Source organism: Melopsittacus undulatus, chromosome 1, assembly GCF_012275295.1.
Source record: "Melopsittacus undulatus isolate bMelUnd1 chromosome 1, bMelUnd1.mat.Z, whole genome shotgun sequence".
NCBI lineage: Eukaryota > Metazoa > Chordata > Aves > Psittaciformes > Psittaculidae > Melopsittacus > Melopsittacus undulatus.
In genome coordinates, this window is record NC_047527.1 from 105,775,053 (window position 1) to 105,795,477 (window position 20,425).

Consider the following 20,425-nt stretch of genomic DNA (forward strand, 5'->3'; position numbering starts at 1 on the left):
CTCATCTTTGAGAAATACGTAACTTCTTTCAGTGCATGTAGTTGAAGTCTTCCTGGAGTAGGAATTGTCATTTATGCTTCTGGATTAAATACCTGTTAAGGAGTGTGAAGAAAAATGGCTTTGTTTGGCATTACTAAACTAAAGTATTCACTCTGTGCTTAATTTAAAACAAAACAAACCCTTACACTTAATCTATTTGCAAAGTGATAACAAAGGTTATTGGACGTGATAGTTGTGTCCTGCTTAGTTGGCTTATGTTGACTCTGATAACTAGTGGCTGAGATTTTGGTCAAGACTAGGAAATAAAAATAGTGGTTTCACTGTTGTCCTGTAATCATGTTGCAAGTCTGGATAATGGAGAGAAGTTAATACAAAGGACAATATTTGCTCTCTCAATTTAGATTATGTATATATGTAAATACAGATGTATTTTTCTATTTTTTAATAGCTGTTCTGGAATGTGTTTTATGTTGTAAATCTCTGCATCATCCAGGATAATAGGGATTCTGGGATTCTCAAACCTGGGGATTTGAAATGCTGCTCCTTGCAGGGAGCAATCTAAGGCAAATGTAACTATGTAGACCTGTGCTCAGGATTGGTGTAGGCAGGAGCCAGTGGCAATGTCCTGTAGCCTGCATGCACTCTCTAGGGGACATGGCAGCATCTAGCCTGGCTCGGTCACAACACATGCAAGCTCTTGGCCAGGGAGAAGCAGTGAACTTTTTCATGTAGATTAACCTGGTTGTGCTTTGGAAGATTCTAGGGAGGGAAACAGGATCTCTTTCCAGCTAGCAGCATGCCCAGGGTGCCCTGCAGGATCTGAGTTCTCTGTTAAGAGGACTAGAGCTATCACTTTGCAATGCAATGGCACAATTTCTTCCCATAAGTATGTGAGACCTAGTGGTCTGTCTTTCCTGCAGACCAGCTAAAAGCCCATGTTAGCCAAGCCTGACAGGAGGGAGTCTTGAAAACAGAGGTCTGTTTTTTCCTGTTAAACCAGGTATGTTTTATCCCTTGACAACTGAGGTTGGGTAAGTTGCGTCTTTTTAGTTGCATCTAATGCTTTTGATTGCTTTGGACAGAGTATATTTGTCTTAATTTTCCTCAGAAATCCGTAGCGTGCACATTTAATACTATACTAAGACTTGAGGGAGTGTGATTCCTTACCCCTTAAAAAGCATGGTGTGGGATTTTCCTGATAAAGTGTGATTGTCTTGGATTCTGACAATGTCTTGAGGTAGGTGCTAGGGCAAAGGAACATTTCATGAGTATCTGGTGTGATTATAAATTAAGGCTTTATGCCACTTAATTTTAGTGTCAGGGGAGAGAAAAGGAGGTACACGTACTTGTCTCATCACCAACATGAAGAAATAGGAAACTATATGGCAGATCCTTCGCTTTTAGAAGTCTGTCATGTTTGCTGTGTTCTTAGACAGCAAGTTGTAAACTTTTCTTTCAAAAATCAAAAAAGCCCCTGCTTTCTGGAGGTGCTAAATAGCTCTGAAAACCAGGACATGCAAATTTAGTCTTTGGAGCTCACTCATGCAGGTAGGTTTTGTAGCCAAGTAGGAACAACTGCCGCAGTGGGAATGCATGGCACTCACCCTTTTCTGCCCTTCTGTCAGTCCTCAACTACAAAGACTAATTATTTATGAAGATGTTTAAAATGTTAGTTTAAGTAGCTTTGGCTGTTAGACTCACAAGAAATTTAAATAATTTCCAATTGCTTTATGATGTCGGATGTGTTGTGATATGTGAAGATATGGTAGTAATGTCTCATCTGCTGGATAGAAACTACTCATTCTGATGTTCAGATATGTGTTCAGATATGTTCAGCCACTGTGTGTAGTATTAATAAGCAAAACCACTTTATCCTGAAAATTGATCCCTGTGCTCAGTCTTCTTTAACATTAAGAGCAAATTTGTAAATGGAAAACTGGAATTTTTGCACTAATTGCCTCTTACATGAATTCAAAATATGTTTTTATATTTCAGGAATGTTTCTTGTAGAGTAGTTTAATTTTGCCGTGTTAGAGACAGAAGTTAATTTTAGAGGTAACAAGGAATCTGGCTGGCACATGGCAAAATCCTCAGTTCCATGGGTTCAAGTTTATCCCTTTTTGAGTAATTGAAACCTGGCAAATGGCACTGATTTTGCAGTCACAGTGTATTTTCTGAGTTTGTTGTAGATTTTCTCTGTCTTTCCAGTTAACTTGATTACCAGAGACTGTTACTATATGGTTTTCTTTCAGTATTGTAGCATACTCCCATGTTTCAAGCAAATTTGGCAATCTTAGTTGAATACCATCTGTTTTCTGGTGTTCGCCTGTGATGTGAGTTGAGTTGGTGTTAACAGTGGCAATGTATTTGGCTTGAGCTTAGCACCAGTCTTGATGTGTGCTCTCTTAAGTGGAATTATCCCTTGTTGGGTGCAGCTGGTTCTCAAACCACATGCAACAGAGTAGATATTAAGTAGTTACATACTGGGAAAACACTTAAGCGACCAGGAAGTCATTCTTTGAAACAGTCCAATGTGCAAAAGAATGTAGTGGATTAAGTCTGTTCATACAGAGGACTCAGCATATTCCTTATTGTAAAGTTTGCTGGGGGGTTCATTGTACTGCATGACATCTCTGCTGGTAAGTGGGATTTTTAAGATATTACAAATTTGAGAGGAGCCACAGCTGCCTCTTTCAGCATAAGGCAAATTTCAATAGCTTTAAAAAAAAAAAAACAAAACCAGCAGCCAAACTTTTTGTTTGTGTTTGTTTCGTTTACCTGCTGCTTTTTGCCTGTGCAGCAGACACAGGTATCAGTGCTTTTTCCTTTTAAAGATGTCTATAATGAAATGCTAACATGCCACCTAAAGGAGATCGAAGTGCTTGCAAATTTTGTTAGTTGCAGGGATGCTTCTGTTTATTGTATTTTCCAGCTTTTCAGCACAAAGCTAAAATATTTTTTCCTCGTCTCTCTCTTTCAACAGAACTTTCTGCAGAAGCCAAAGCAGCATTACTTGAATTTGAAGAGAGAGAAAGGCAGCTTAAACAGGGACGGTATGGCTCAAGGAGAGGAGGGCGAAGAGGAGGCTCAGTTATGTGCCATGGAATGGGAGAACAAAGGAGAGACAATGATAGGGGAAGAATGAAGGATCACAGGCCTGCACTGCTGCCAAACCAGCCAACAATGGTACCTTTAATCCTTAGTATTCTTTGAAAATACTTTCAGGAAATTAGAGAAATACATTCTAAATAGTGAATCTTTACAAAGGTGGAATGTATGTTTCCAGTGTATGGTGGGTTTTTTTTCTCTTTCACAGCAGTGTTAGGCAGGATGGGCTTTTGTAATGTGATTATAAAGTGTGTTTTTAGTCCTGCTTCAAGCCTCAACTTCAGGAACCTCAAAGCCTTCAAATAAAATGTGGATTTCAGCTCCTATAAAGCAATTAGTCTTACTTACTGGTTTGCACAAGGATGCAGGAGAAAGTTGATTACTCGGACAAGTCCTCTACATACAGCGTGAACACATGTTTAGTCCCACATTAAGAGTAGTTAAATTAAAAAATATAATTCTGTAAAATATTTCCTGGGTTTTGTCAAACATATTTTTGCTGATACTTCTAAAATAAAAAAAGCTATTTGTATACCTCCCATGATATCGCAGGGGCAGATAAAACCCTAGGAAGGTGATCACACTAGATAAATCAGTATCTTGGAATTTCAGATGAGGTGTAGCCTCTTTGCTCTTTTTCCACCCTGTGCTTTGAATCACAATCTAAATTATGCTACTTTTTCCATCCAAAAAACCTCAAACCAGCCACAAGTGTGTGATCAAGAGGTAGGCCACACTTAGTTTGTTAACTGGCATAAAACCTACTGGAAGTTGAGATTGTAGAACAAAGCCTGTATATGTCTTTGCAGGATAAGGTCATCTGTATTAAACAAAGGGGATTTTTTTCCAACAGCAGTAACTCTAGGTGCTGATCACTAGCAGGAGTCAGTGGATATTTCAGCGGTTGAGAGCCCTGCAGTAGACTGTGTCATGCTTTTAAACCAGTGGTGTCATACTTCTGTATTGCTACAGTCTTTGCTAGCTATTTTGATCATAAATGTAAACATTTTTGTGCTCACCACAGTGAGTGCCCATACTTTGTAGCTGCTTTGCTCTGTGTATATGGCTGTTGAAAAAAGTGTCACATATTTGTTACTAAAAGGCCTGTTTGTGACTCTTTTACTACTGTTGATAAGTTAACTGATCCTACTGATTAGGGCTGATATCTAGTATCAGTGAGTTTAGAGGCAAAGAATGTTTCTTAACATAATCACTTTCTTTAATTATAACTGATATTGTCAATTCTATTTGAGAGTGTTCAGTTGCAAGAGGCTTTCTGTTATGTTATGAAATGTACCTTGGAAGGTATCTGTGAAGTATTATTTTCTTCAAGTAGTATGGATAGATGGACTGCACTGATACCTTAAGAATCAAGTTAAATTTGTGTTTTGATTTTTGTTGCTACTGTTAGGCCTGTTTTCTTAGAGAGGCTCTTCTGCACATGAGATGGATGTTAGTGGACTTGCTTTGATACTAGGGTTCAGATTTCTAGTGATCATCACACATACCTTACTGCATTTGATGACAGTTCCCGGTAACACATGCAGAACACTAACATGTGAAACTAGACAGTTTCACTGTTAAATTAAGTGGATGATTGTCTTCATTCCCTGTGTGCTTCCTTACTCTTCGCCATCCTCTCCTTCACATGAATGTCTTCAGTTGTCCCTGTGCTGATGGTTCTTAATAGTTCCAGTTGATGATATGGGACAGAAGTTTTTGTTCATATTTGGCCTTAATTGTTCTCCAGTGGTGTCTTGGTTTTGTGCTGGTTTATGCTAGGATATTGTAACTTTAAAGCCTATTGACTTTATTCTTTTGTCTGACTTTAGACGCATTCACAGAGGTTAATTCCAACACACCAGCAACCTGTTAGGAGTCTGTTCCAGCAGCAGCAACAGCAGCACCACCACCAACAGCAACAGCAGCAGCAGCAGCAACAACAGCAGCAACAGCAGCAGCAGCAACAGTTACAATCTCTGCTTCCTTTACAGCATCAGCATCATTCTTCTCCTCCTCCAGGGCTACATATGCCCCCTCAGATAGAAACGCCTAGAATAATGATGACTCCACCTCCAGTGACACCTCAGCAACCGAAGAACATACACATAAATCCACATTTCAAGGGGACAGTAGTGACACCTGTACAAGGTGAGCTTTCTGAACACCTTCCCAGTCATGCAAGTGTGACTCATCATCTTCTATGCCAGAGATGCAGCAGTTTGTTTGTCACTTCATGGAAATGTGCTTCAGGCTGGTATTTTTTCCATAAGCTTGAAACAAACATTTTGCCTGAAATAAGACATAATGTTGTTGGACTGGGGACCAGCTGAAATAGTAAAGCCTTTTCACTTCTTTATCATCTTTGTTACTCTACTGTAAAGCTTGCAAAGAGCAGTAAAAATGGAAACTGAAAAGAGGATGTGCTTTTTAAAAGTAGTAAATGTCAGTTTTCAAACTGGGTAAGTACTGCATTCACAAAATGACCACCCACCTATTTCAGTGAGAATACACCAAAGCACTCCTTGCACTGTAAATGCTCTGTGAAAGGTACCAGCTGCTATCCTTGGTTAACAAAATGCATACCCTCACTTCTCCTTTCAGTGCCACATTTGTGATTGTTGGATTTTCAGCCTGCAAGTACATTTTTTCCATAACTTAACACAAGCAGTCTTTGGACTACGCTTTTTAGGGCATTTTTTAGCAGAGCTTTTAACATTACTTAGGAATTGTTTAATCCCTAAGAGGGAAAAATAGACACTGGCATAGCTCTAATTCTGTTGAGACTAGACAAAGTAAAGAAATACTTAGTATTTATATAGGTTCACCATTAGATTTTCTGTACTCTGCCCTTTTTGAATTAGCAGAACTCCAAGCCAGTACTATCTTTGCTTCATTTATTTAATCAGTGAAAAGTAGGAATTTGGAAGGATAGGATATCGATAGATAGAGATCTTTTGGGCTTATCACAGATGGCTTCATAGTAGCTGTATTGGAGAGATTATTTTGCTTTTCCTTGTCTAATAAAATCAGTGCTTTCCACTAAATTATGCATTGGGACAGATTATATGGAAGCAGTCCAAAAGGTCCTTTAGTCTTGGATTTATGCCTTCTGTGCATTTTCCTATCATTTCCAAAGTTACTATTTTGTGAAAAGCAAAAATTGGCTAGATGCCTGTCCTCTCTTCCTGTGGAACAGTCAACAAATCATCTGTAGGAGTGTCCTCCTAATGCCAGCAGTGGCTACTGAAGATTTGACTTTTGCCTAACATCAAAAGTATACCAGTGTATCATCTTTCTTTTGTCCGAGTTATTTTTCTTTTCACATTATCAGGTGGCTTCAAGCTTGTTTCAGCCTTACTACTGTATCTGTGGCGTTGTGGGTATTCCAAGGCACTTGTCTGATCTTGAATATAGTCTGTTCGTATGTCCTTTACTTGCAGATCCTGATTTTAATAAAGTTGTGTACCACCTGCATATTAGGAGATCTTCATTATTGGATGAATAATGCAGCCCTGGAGAATAAGTGATTGGTTTTTTGAATGGTGTAAGACCTGTATTTCAGTGAAGAAGGTCTTTGCTATGGGTATTGATGGCAGCTAGTACACACGAGATACCTTTATGCCGTACATTTTATAGAAAGGAATCCTCGGCAAGACTGTTGAATTTTTCTGCTAATAGGTGTGCAACATCCTATTAAATGCAATCTTTTAAATCACTGCAGAATTTTAATCTTCTTTATCAGAAAGCATATGTGGAAAGCTGAATTTTCTGCAGTGACTGACAGTAGCGGCCGTCTCAGTTTTTTAGTCTGCAGCAGGACAATTATATTACATGAAAATATACATTTGCACACCTTAAGAAAATGTGTAGGAAATCACTAGTCTTCTTCAGGGAAGATAAGCGTAATTCTAAAATCTTCAATGGCAGTTATCAGTGCAGGCAAATGGGAGACAAGAAATTTCAGTGTAGGAAGGGCTGTTATAAACTTCCTCTTAAAAAGTCATCCTCAGTTTAATCCTTCTGTATGCGGGCCCAGTTGGCAGAGACTGGTAGTGGACAACGTTAGGATGCATTTCACATGCAGCATCATTTATTTCAGGGTAATGCGAGGTATGAAAGATCAGATGAACTTCATGTTCTTGATGATATCTTGCCCCTTCTTGGCTGAATGTATTTCCAGATACATGAGGGGTTTTACCCATGGGAGAATACAGTTGGATAGGTGCAAAGTTTATTGGGATTCTGTTGCTGAAAATGTGATGTCTGGAAGCTAAAAATGCCATGTCTGGAAGTACCTGATATGCACACTTAGTTTCTGGTAATTTTAATGGTGTGCTGTCATGTTTTAGTGTAGACTGGCATTTTTTCCTCTCTAATTTTCTGGCATGATTAAGCTCAGATACTTCTAATTGTCAGCACCAGGATCACTTTTGCAAAATACAGAAATATACTCTCTCAACATCTTTTGTGTTTGAGTTAGTCTTGGAATCCATGGAGTGTATCCATGTTCTCTAAAATAGATTTAAACTTCTTGTAAATTATTACGAATTTTTCATGTGGGTAAAATAGCATGTGTAAAGGCTGTAGTACCAGCTACTGCCATCTGAATGGGAGTTAAAGCACTCTTGAGGAATCCTATCATTGCCTTACTCCTTTGTTTCCAAGGCAAATCTCTTGTAGTGGCCACCATCTCCCTGCCTGGCCTTTGTATCTTGGTTCAAAAAAAATAGTTACTTTCAGCTTTTTTCGAACAAATTTCTACTTTTAATCAAACTTTTCTACTTTTAGAACAAATTTCTATTTTCAGTTTTTGAGGCTTCATAAATGATTAAGAAGGAAGTCAGTCTATCAACACCCACCAGAACAGTTATGCGAGCCTTTGTGCATACCTGTTGCAGTTATTCAGTTGGCATTCAGTTGTCTTTTGTGACATTTGAATCCCATGTCCTTTAGTGGCTTGCTTGTCATATAGTTTTCTCTTTGTGTCCTATTCTCTAAATTAGTTTTGAGCTACAGTTAGTAATTTTTGGCTGAATGCATCTTCAGTGCTTTGAGTGTGATCAGTTTACAAATACTGGAGGACTGTATGTTGATACACTATGAAATACTAATTCAACCTGTGATAATAGGTATTGGTTTTTTTCCCCTTCATGTTTATACCACAAATAACTATTTCAAGGATAATGTAGTGCTGCCAAAATTGACATAAACTAATAAGCACTGTATGGCTCAGTAATCAGTATGCCATTTATGTTTTCAAAACTGTTTGGTATCTTGGGAAAAATTGCATTATATTTCCCCTAAATAATTAATATGGGAATTGCTTCTCCATCTTTTCAGGTACGGCATTGGAATTTAGAGCCAAAAGCAATTAAATCTTCTTAAAATAGTGTCTAACAAAATACTATGTATTATTCTTGAAACATACTTTTAAAACCTATGGAAGATTTGACATCAGGAAAATGAATACCTTATCTGATACTGCTGCTTCAGCAAGTGTCCAAGGATCCAAAGGGCACATTTGAACTACTATCTTTCATGAGTATTAAATTCATTTCCTTAAAAATATATAAATATATCTCTCTATGCTACTGCCAGAGGCAGGATACTGAAATAGTTGAAAGTACCCTGCTCAGTTGACATTTTTCTGTATTTCTGACCTCTAGCAATTTTTCTCAGTGCCTCTCTGACCTGTAATACCTGAGCTATTTTCATCCTAGGTCTGTCAAGAGCACCCTGTCAATTTTTTCCAGGTGGCTATGGCTGTTGGGTATGAACACATGTTCATTAGAAGCCAAGATGAGACTGTTTGACTAATTTTCTTACGTAACCTGATACAAAGTTTGCACGCAGTCCTTTGGTGCTGAAAGACTGGTGCAATTAGTTTATCCCATCAGTCCTTGAACTAGTAAACCACAAGTACTTAACAAAAGTGGGCAGAAGCCAGACAATGGGCATGGACTAAACATAGCCACTAATGCATTAGTTCTCGTGCCTCAGTTGCCAAGGAAAAGATTTTTGAGGCATCTTGGCAAACTCCTGTGTTGGGAAATGTACTGAACTTTCCCCTTAAACTAGCTACATTTCTTAACATCATTTCTGTTCTGGATGGGCATGCAGTAGTTGTCTACAAAGCTGATGTTTAACCCTGTGTGGGAAACATCTTCCTGTCACTGTCAGAAGTGCTAAAAACAAACTGAGGAAAAATAGCCGTAATAAAAGTATTTTAGTAAATGTGTAGACACATTTGGTGCTGTTTTGAAATGCTGTATTTAACTTCTCACTTCTCTAGACCTTTGGTGTAACATTGAAATGTGTATTTTTAACTACTTTGACAACTTGAAGAAATAAAAAGCACATTGGAAGATGGGAGATCTGTCACTACACTTTGTACTGGAGATTCAAATGTAGATTCTGTCCCCAGGGTGATCCAGCTGTAGGTGCTCCATGCATTATGTCATAACCTTAAGTGAATGTTTGGGAGATATTTTTTTTGTGACTAGTCTTCTGAAATGCAGTTGTATAGACAAGTCATCCATGTTAATCTCCCTGGAATACTAATTTTTGAGATTATTTTTCAGGAAGAGGGTCTCCGAATTCTTGGTGTTTCTGTATGAAATAGTCTTTAATCTGAGATAAGCAGTTCTATGGTTACATAAACTGTGATCCCAGTTGCATGTACCATTACAATGGCAGGGCCAGATGAAGTAGTTTTTTCTAGCTGTTAATTGCCACTGCCTCCCTCATTTTACCCTCCTATGAACAATGATTTATACTCGATAGTCTCTCATGCCTGTGCTTGCTGTGGGAGGTTGGTGGTGACACTGGGAGATACCTAGGAAATCTTGAGGGGCGTGAAGTTGAGAAGGCAAATTAATCATGTATCCTTCTGTCTGAAACATGAAATTATCGTTAGAGTCTCTGTCAGCTTTGTCTAAGAGATGTCTTTGGCTGAATAAGTATTCTAGTTTTCCTTCCTGCAACAAGGAGCAATTTAATTCTGGAAAATGCTGAATTAAATTATGCAAATTAACGAGAGAATCCTAATTGCCCTGTTGCATGTTGCAGGGGAGGGAATGGTTGCTTGAAGTTAATTGTAAGAACTGTGACATGTGAGGGTAAATGTAGCAGATTTTAATCATGGCTTGTTATTGCAACCGATTTTGGAAATAACAGCAACAACTGTTAGGTAAAACAAATGGTGTTAAAAGGTGCTTCTTGTTTCAGTGCCCTTGCTGCCAGTTCCAGCCCAGCCACGACCTGCTGTAGGACCCCAGAGATTTCCTGTGAGTAGCAGCTGTTTCTTCTTCTCTGATATGGATAAGCATACATTTGCAGGGAAATATTAATATAGCAAATAAAAGCTGTTCTAGTGAAATATAATTTTAAGGATTTGTAAATATTGACAATACACTCTGCAGTTGAAAATGTTTGTTAAAAGCTTAAGGTCAATGGATTTTTGAGAGTAGAATTAATTCTGTTTAACTGTAAAATTGTTGAACCACTCTCTCCAGTGGGAGAGGCATGAATGCATCTTGTCTTAAGGAATATTGGCTTCGTTTTATTACTTGACTCTTTATGTGAAAATGGAATCCTTATTTTATTTGATATAATAAAAGGCTATTTCAAATAATCCCTAAGCTTAAAAAGCAGTAATATACATTTATTGTAAAAATCAGCACTCATTTTTATCATCAGGCATTTTAATGCCCTCATGGTTTTTTCCATAAAAATGGGAATGGTGTTGCATGACCTTGCTTTCTCTTACCTTTCTAACTTCTAAAACAAACAAGGTACTAAGTTGCTTCAGTAGGCTGATTCACTTCGTAATTTTTTTAAGTCTGTGAAGGCAAAGAATGCATGCTGCTAGACCTTTTCTTACCATTTCATTTTAGCTTTTTTGACCTGAATTTTTAGGTCGTGGGGTTTGCAGAGTCTCAAAATAAGCAAAAGAAGAAAATAGTTTGTGCACTATCACCTTAAATATTTTAGATATTTAAAGACTCATATATTATGTTTCCTAACTATATAAAGCGTACAAAAATTACCCTCTGTTAATGTGTGCAGTGTTAAAGGCGGAAAGTAGATGTTTGTGAACATCTCTGTAGTATTACGTGGTAAATTACTTGGATAGAGGTCACATGTATTTGAAAGAAGCAGGTTTCAGAAACCTATGACTTTTGATTGCCATATTGCGTACCTGTTGTTTTTTTATGACACTATTTTTTGTACAGGACATCTAGGGAAAGAATTGTGATGTCTGTATTTTGTGTAGTAACTGAGTTTTTAAATGCCATGTTTCCTTTGTGGAGTGTAAAATGGTGAAGTCTTAAAACCACAGTTACATTGGGGAAATTCATGTTATATAATTTTATCATCAAAATTTAACCATAGATATTTTCCTGTTTAAAGATACTGTGGTTTTCAGAAGAAATTTTCTTCAGCAGCCTCTAGTATTATGTGGAGACCTTATTAGCATTTTGAAAGTAATTTTGATTGGTTTTTATGCAAACGAGTATCTTGCATTTGTTTTCCTTTGACACTAAGTTGCATTGCCAATAAACACAATTCGGGATAGAAAAGAAATTGGGACAAGGACTATCTGTAAAGGCATTGTAACTGACATCTTTGAAGTATGTTTACATCAATGTAGAAAAATTGGATATTTTTTTTTAAATTGACTGTGAAATGAGATTTTAATTATGTTCACTTTTGGGTTTGCAAGTTGAGAAGTACTGCAAACCTTGCTAATCTAGTGTGCAACAGTGTTAAAAAGGGAATCAAATAGACTGAATATTTTTGGTAGGACTCGCTCTTTTTGCCTGAAGGAAAATAGTTGACTGCTTGCTGCCTTTTCATGTAAGCAACACACTAGCAGAGAGTGAGTCAGTGTAATTCTTTTTCAATAAAGAGGACAAGGGCTATCTTAAGTAAGAGGATCCAGTATAGGGATTTGGTTAACCTGAGTTTGTTTTTTGGGGGGGTTTTTGGATGTGGGTTTTTTTGTTTGTTTTGTGGGTTTTTTGGTTTTTGTTTTGTTTTTTTATTATTTTCCCTACTTCAACTGGTAACCTGCTGTATGACCCTGAGAAAGTTACTTAATCTTCCCATGACTCACTGAGTTTTAAAATGGGTATAATATAGACTTCCCTTAGGAAGTACTTTATAAATTTTGCATAGGTTATCAGTCATATTAGGATTAGGAATTAAGTGTCACTGTGTACATATCTCATGTTTGTTTTATTAAATGTAGTATGTTAGCTCTTGAGCTGAAGACAAATTTGCTTTCTGACAAACGTTTTATCTTGCAGAACTACCTTTTTTGCTCTGTTACATGTCAGATGCCTTTGTGCCATTATAATGCACTTGTTTATGTATAAACGTTGACTCATAGCAATGCTTAAGACAACTTTGACAAGCCATTCAAAAAGATCAAAGAAGTATTCCAGACTGTAGCTCATTCATCCTGTTCCCCATTGTAGGAAGAATCTCTGGATATGTAATAACTTGAATTTGCTCTTGGTTTTAGGATTGTCTAATCACAGGATAATATTGAATTGCAATTTCTGATTGCTTAGTTTCCAAAAAAACCGTGGGGTTAGAATTAAAAGTTTGTAGCCTGCTTTCCCCTTTAACTTTGAACTGGATGGTTTATTTTGATTGAATGTGGCAGAGTTGGAAATACTAAAGGTAATAAAGAAAGAGAGAAAGGTCTCTCTCTCTTGCAGGGGAGAGACCTAAAACTGGCTAGTGCCGTAACTGAAGGAAGAAATGCCTCTGAAGTTCCTATCTTATCTAGGGGAGAAACTTCTCAACACAGAAAACCTATGTGTGCTCTGAACATGGAAAGAGCTTCTATCAGAGCTAATCAATTGCAGGTCATAAATCCATTGGAAACCAGGTATTATTAATTTTTGGCTAATGAAGTGACTTGTAACCATGTAATGGTTAATTCTTACAACCTTCTGCAGAAGGATGTAATTGAGGAGGCGGACAAAGTTGTAAAGAACATGTTAGCATATTGGTGTGAGTTCTAAATCATAGGAAATAATGTACTAAATCAGGGTAATGTTGATCAGGATTGAACCTCCTTTGAGATGGGACTGATTAAACTCTCTTCACCTTGAATCTATATTTTAATATTTCAGGGTAGGGCTCATTGTTGTTTCTTATTTTAGAACTTAACTCCTGAAATGTTTAGAGAGGAAGTCCTAGAAAGGACACAATGGGATAAATCTGTATTCCCTATTTAGAGTTGTTTTAACATTTACAGTAATCTTGAAACAAGCGAGGAAGTTTTCTCTGTTACTGCGTAAGCATTCAAAGGTGACTTATGTGAGTGATGTTTGAGAGGTATGTTCAGCTGATTAAAACTGAGTAAGTGGTGGATCTGAGCATGTTACAGCTGAGAAATGTGGTGAACCTGTGGTAACTCAGAATTAGATTAGAGTTCTGTGAAGACTTCTTTGCTTGTCTGAATTGCACAATTCTCTTTAGGTGGCTGTGGTTGATAGTAATCCAATCTTCAAGCATAATCAATGCTAATATTTTTTGAGGTATTTGAATTAATGTGGAACTGTGCAAGTGCCAAGCGTGTGTTTTCTTTAAACTGTTTAAAGAACAGATTAAGCCAACCTCTGTCAGAGTCCTTCTGAAGGACTTGCTTTATCATCTGCCTTTGCTTTAAAGTGGTTAAGATGTCTTTTTCCAAGTTCCTGTCTTAGTGTCACAGCTGGAATTTCACAAATAACAGTCTGCTATGGGGACTGATCCATTTAAAGGAAGGTGATGGAATACTTTATTAAAATGCTAGGTTTATGCGTCTCCTGAACTTTTCACATGTTTTCTGACCAAATTATTAATTCCTGCAGATGCCTCTGTGCAGGAGCCTGTGGTTTTTCTTGTTACACAAGAGGGACCATTGTGGTTCCTGTCCTCCAGTGTTTGTTATCTTAGCTAATTTTTCTTTTAACTCCTCTTAAGAGAGTAGTTTAAAAGTTCTGTAAAGAAAGGTGGGGTAAAACAAGGGAAGAAAAATATCAGTAGAAAATGGAAAAGGTGTTTCTAAATAATTACATGTAAGCTGCTGCTGACTGTTACAGAAGCCAGATCATTACTAAATACAAAACTAGGAGCTAAGTTGATGGTCCACATCTTTTCATCCCTTATGTTAGTCCACAGCACATTCTGTGTCTGACATATTTCAACATTTGCCTGAAGAAATACTTGTAAAGATCTTTTACTTCAGACATCATTAAATCAATGAACACTGAAGTAATAACCATGTGGCATGTGTGTACATTTTAGAGAGAGAGAGAGATAGATAGATAGATAGATAGATAAAAAGTGTACTGACTGTTGTCATGCCTGCCTTGGGATAAAGCGTGTCAAAAGAGGGAAGATGTTTTCATTGTTAACATTCTTCGGCCAGAAATTGTGGGACATCCCTAGCATCCACATTTGTGGTTGGAGTGGGACATTTAGAGTGAAGAGTAAATTGGGGAAAACCTGCCTTATGGCTCAAGGTAGAGGAATTCCTTGGATCTGAGGCCATTTTCCTGCTGTCTCTGTCCTGGATCCTCTGAAACCACTGCGTAGGGAGCAGAGTCTGTTAATGCAGCTGTATGCCTTTTGCCGGGAGAGTTCTCAGAGTTGGAGCAAGTCCGTAGAAGGCTGTGAAGATGCTCTTAAAGTTTGGAGCACCTCTCCTATGGAGACTGGATGAGAGAGCTGGAGTTGTTCAGACGGGAAGAGAAGGCTCTGGGGAGACCTTAGAGTAGCTTCTAATACTTAAAGGTGCTGACAGGACAAAGAGGGACTTTTTACAGGGGCTTGTAGTGACAGGACAAGGGGTAATGACTTTAAACTGGCAGGGAGGTGATTTAGATTAGACATTAGGAAAAAACTCTTGCTATGAAGGTGCTGAGAAACTTTGCACAAGTTACCCTGAGAAGCTGTGGCTGCCCTGTCCCTGGCAGTGTTCAAGGCCAGGTTGGATGGGGCTTGGAGCAACCTGGTCTGGTGGAAGGTGTCCCTGCCCATGGCAGGGGGATGTGACTAGGTGATCTTTAAGGTTACTTCCAACCTAACCTGTCCTGTGATTTTGTAATACCAATTCAGCCACTGTTCTTAATCTGACACCGTAGGTGTGGTGTGAGCTGGGCACATGTCCAACCCACAGACACATTTTATGAACTTAGTCAACTTGAGTTTCAGAACTGGAGTAAGAATAGTCTGAAGTGGTATGGAGCACAAGATGAAGTGGCACTAGTGTCTGCCTGACTGATTTATGCCAGGAAGGCTTTGATGTTTTTTAATGCACAAAGCTTTTATCTTTTGATAGGACACCTTAGTGCACTGGGTGCCTTTTAGGTAATCGTTGAATTTAAGTCTGAAAAAGTTGAATTGTATAACTTAAATTTATGTTCTATTCAGTATTGAAAAATAAAGACTTCAATAGAGTGACTTGTCCTCAGGCCCTTGTGAATATTCTCCACTGTATGCCTTTTCAGTTCCCAGGGGTTTCTGACATGATTTGGTTTTAGAATTTACCTTACAATTTCTTTTCAAATCCCAGAGAATACTTGATTTTTTTTCCCCTTTTAACTGTATAAATCTTATATAAACTTCCTATATGTTCTCATTCAACTTCTCCAGGACATGAGATGCTGTCTTAAATGGATGCTGTCAGAGGCAGTTGGCTAGTTTTGATTAATTTTTTCACCACCATTTCCGAGAACCATAGTTTGTCGAATTCTAAGCTTTCAAGTGTTTGTAATTCAGACACTGTTTTTAAATGCTTCTTTATGCTTTTAATCTTTGATAGGTTTTTAAGTATGTGCTCAAGTTGTTGCTCAAAAGAGATTGCCATTCTTCATTGCTGCTTGTTTGGAACCTTTCTTTTAGACAAGTGATACATTAGTGCTATACAAGTTAATTATAAAAGGTACTTCAGCACAGTTTACTTTTATTTCCCCAAAGTGGTCCTTTGACTGACTTGAATAAGCCTACAACACCATGGTAGCAAACTTGGGTTAGTTTAATGGATATTAGTGCTCCTGGGTGTGTGAGTATGCCTTTAAACACCTTTTGCAGTATGTAGCAGTGGTGCTTTCTAAAACAAACCACCTTGCAATAGTGCTTGCTGTTTGTTGTGGGAAGTGCAGATAGCCTTTCACTGCTGTTGTTTCAAATTTGGCCATGAGTTGCCACATACTAATAAAGGTTTTGCCAAATGCTACTAAGGTCATGGCTCATATTCTCCAGTACTTACAGTAAGGAAAACTTAAACAGTCCTGCATCTGAGTACAGTCAATAATTTAAAACTGGCATTCAGTAATTAATGGTATTTAGTAACTAGTACACATTTGTAATAGTATGTATGTAGGAGACAAACTGTTAATGGAAATAAAAAGCCACTTGTGAAAATTATTTTCCTACTTCCTCACAATTATTCTGCTTTAGTTATGGCTTTACTATAATGAGTAAGAATAAATGAAATTTTCACTCTATTACTGTGTAGCAGTGGCAGATCGCAGGTAGTGTAGAAAGCATTTTGTTTTCATTTAGCAGGATACATGGTATCAGGTGGTGTTGATTGACATTTCTTGGATGCTGCTTTACACAGCATTTCATGCAAATCATGTTTGAATGAGACTGCTGCATCAAATTACATTTCTTTCAGATTATAGCCCTTGCAGATGTGAGACTGAGCTTGCTGAGCAGCTAGCAAAAAGCTTTGTTTTTAACACTGTTTTCACAACTTGACTGCAAAGCTGTATAATTACAACACTTGAAATAGTGAAGGAATGATAGGCACTTTCTCTTATCAGATCTATAAGTAGTAGCAAACAGATGCAGCATGAGATCCCACCAGCTGTCAAGTATTGTCAGGCTGGCATAGAGGGAATGCAGTTTAAAATGCAGGTGACATAATACCCAACATCCTCCATTTGCTAGTGGGCTTCTGATTAATCACGATTACCATACATTATCATACCATCAAATTTAATCATATCAATGAATTCCCATCTGCAGGAGGAGCGGCAGCAGCAAAACATGATGGTAACAGCTATTAAATAAGAGAGAAATAGATGATTTCTAAATGCAGTAACCCTTTAACTAGCTCCTGTGTGCACATGCTCAATAGGTGTTAAAATCAATGGAAGACTTTTATAGTTATTGTAATTTACCTTTGTGTTAAGTGACTGCCATTTAGCACTGCCAAGAAAACGAGTGTTGTAGAATTATTTTTTTTCCTGTGTCAGTGGTGCTAGATTTTTTTAAATCTCAGCTTTAGTGCCTGCTAGATGCAGAATCACAGAATGGCTGAGGCTGGCAAGGACCTCTGGAGGTCATCTGGTCCAACCCCTGCTCTAACAGGGCCACCCAGGGCCAGCTGCCCAAGGCTCTGTCCAGATTGGTTTTGACTGTCTCAAGGATGGAGACTCTACAACCTGCCTGGGAGATTGTCCCAGTGCTCAGGCACCCTCACAGTAAAAAACTGGGATATCTTTTTACATATATGGGTATGTACATCAGTTTTGATATATTTGTATAAATGAAATGTGAAATTTTTTTAACCCTTGCAAGCAAAGCACAGATTTTTATTGAGGAAAAAATACTGTGCATATAGCTATGTAGCCATGAATTAGGCACTATTAGGGATGTTTCACAGAAGTCAGGATTCATAGAGAAATACAGTTAAAATATGCGGTTGACATCCTACTACAATGCAGTAAGAGTAATCTAGTGCTTAAACACTGAATGAAGAGCTAAAATATATTTATGATTAGAGTCCTGCAGTGTAGTTCTTCTAAGCTATTTTAACTGAATTGAGAAAAATGTCGTTTTAAAAGATAATTCTGTGCATTAGTATCAGCACAGTACAAAAATTATAAATCTATAAACTGGTATTTATTCAATCTGTACCTTCAGTTTTTGCTAATTGTTTAGAATGTGAAAAGAAAAAAGCTTAGTTCATTATAAACCAGTCATATACTACTGTTTACAGTAAAATATGGCAGTTTAGAGGGATTTTTGGGGTTGACTGTATGGGGTTTCCTTTCCAAAAGGGAAAAAACTGCATAGGCCTTCATGCACAACACATGTGTAGTACCTGCAGGCACAGTGGGAGCTCTGAGTCTGTAAAGTCCTCACAACAGTATGTTTGCAAATTCTAATATTTGCCTTCTTTAAAGCTAGCTGCTTCTTAATGTTCTTATAGCAATCTGAGCATTTTTTTGTTGAAGGGAGGAGCATCATCCCCAGGACCTCCAGTAATACTTCCATGGAGTAGTTTGGGGTAGGTCCAAGGAAAACATGTAAATCTTCTTAGTTATTTTATCTCAGTAGTTCTGAAGGCAGAGGAGGTCCAGAACTTTTGGGTCTCTAATTTTTCCCATGTTCCTGAAACTGTTAGCTTTCAGAACAAAAAATATGCAAAAGGATTTTGTCTATAGATAAAATGAATATGAATTTCTGTTATTTTGAGGGAAAGTTCATAATTCTAAATGGCAGTAATATCCCTTACGCTCTTTCTCCAAGTTCTCTTTGTGTTGTACTTAAAAAGTTAGAGGATGCCAAACAGAAATGATAACACCACACCCCTTAAGAGGATTATAAACTAAAGTGAAGCTGAATCTTCCAGATGAATTAGTTTAAAGCACCTGTTGAGGAAATTACTTAGGTTTATGCTCTAATCTGAGGGGTTTGGGTTTATTCTTCCTTTAGGCAGTGCAGTCTGCTACAACTTGTCTGTCACACAGTTTCTTACTATGGCTGGGGAGAGGCGGCTCTGCTGGCTAGAGACATCCTTTCTTCATCCACACAGAACAGATGGGTGAGAACATGTTTTTTCTGTGCATCAGCAGTGTTAGGAATTTAAAGCTAGAGTTGGGATACCTTTCCTATGCCTGTGTTTCATTTAGGAGTGTTTCTTGAGAATTATTCTTCAGTGGGATCACATGTCCTGCAGATTTGCCTCTTCCAACATACATACTTTGATAGCAAAACAAATGGAGGTTCAGAAAGTCCACCCATGAAGAGCTGGTTGCTTGTGGGCTGTTTTGCTTTATCGTGTCTTCTTACAGAAATGCACTGAGGTTGGGAGTGTTTATGACTCTGTTTGCAACATGAATATGTCCCTGCTTGATGTAGTAGGGGAGGATGCCCGGAAACTTGCTGGAAAGGGATACTTTTAATATACAATGAATCTGATTTTCAGCTTTAGTGTCTTGAACTGTTCGGGATTGTATTAGTATGGTTGGAGTATCTTTTTCTGTATTGCCTGTGTCCTTATTTTAGCTATTTGGTCATGACTTGGCTTAAATAATGAGGGATTCCATGCCTGTCTCTTTGCTTGTACTGGTTTTCGATGTTGACTGAATTCTATTTTGGGACCTTAAACAGTGAAATCAGGCACTGGTGACTTCTCTAACTGATGACTTGGACTTGTCAGGAGGCCTAAACCTCCTAACACACTTTATCTTGTGGAGTTGTGTAGTATCGAAGAGAAGCTTGTCCAGGTTATGTGGTACATTTTAATATAAAATAATCTTTCAGCTCAGTTGAGGAAAAGACCTGTTATTTCTCAGACTCAGCCTGCCTATAATACTAAGATCTGGGCAGTCCACATACTTGAACCAGCACTTAACTATCTCTTTATACTTTCCCCCTCAAAAGATATATTCCAGAACCTTTGAAAAGAATCATGTATGGGTAGTATACAGTTGCTGTCTTGAGCTTTATGATTACTTTGGACTTTAAATTTTGTCCTTGATTGAAGTGTATTTAAGGCATGAATTTTTATATAAGGTTTTCTTATAATGCTAAATACATTAGAAAAGTTATGGTGCTTGTGCACCTTGATGGAATTACCTGACTGTCGTAGGGCTCAGTGCGACACAGCCGAGTTATTTAAACTGCATTTAAGGAAATGTCAAATTAAGTTTTACTATAAAATTTCAGTGTATCATTTCATTTCTGTTGGTTGTACACAGTAAATGGGAATACTTTGAAGAGCCATGTTTGTAAGATACATACATTTCTACCTGAAAATTTTTTATATATCCATGATGTATGAAGCAGGGCTTACTACACAAGCAGATTGAAAGTCAGTTCCTTGCAGTAGAAGGTAGGCATTTTAGGAAAGCTTTTCATAAAGTCTAGTAGCTGCTGAAATAAGAGGATTAACATCTTGTGACAGATGGCTATAGTTTTAATTGTCATAGGTTATAGTGGTCATTATTCTTTGCATTTAAACCATATAAGAAGAATTAACTGAGTGCCCCTGCTCAACTGTCAATGGGGTTCT

The 20,425-nt window shown here is 37.8% G+C and overlaps 1 protein-coding gene across 4 annotated transcripts in view; it reads left to right on the top strand.

Annotated features, from left to right (window-relative positions):
• RBM33 (RNA binding motif protein 33) overlaps positions 1-20,425 on the top strand; it is a 102,890-nt gene that overhangs the window by 30,011 nt on the left and 52,454 nt on the right. For 3 of the 4 annotated variants that reach the window (XM_034067776.1, XM_034067881.1, XM_034067928.1), the window contains exons 8-10: positions 2,984-3,186; positions 4,941-5,259; positions 10,339-10,397. In XM_034067776.1, the coding sequence (XP_033923667.1) occupies positions 2,984-3,186; positions 4,941-5,259; positions 10,339-10,397 (581 nt within the window). The remainder of the gene's footprint in view (positions 1-2,983; positions 3,187-4,940; positions 5,260-10,338; positions 10,398-20,425) is intronic. The other variant, XM_034067826.1, reaches the window with a different exon arrangement.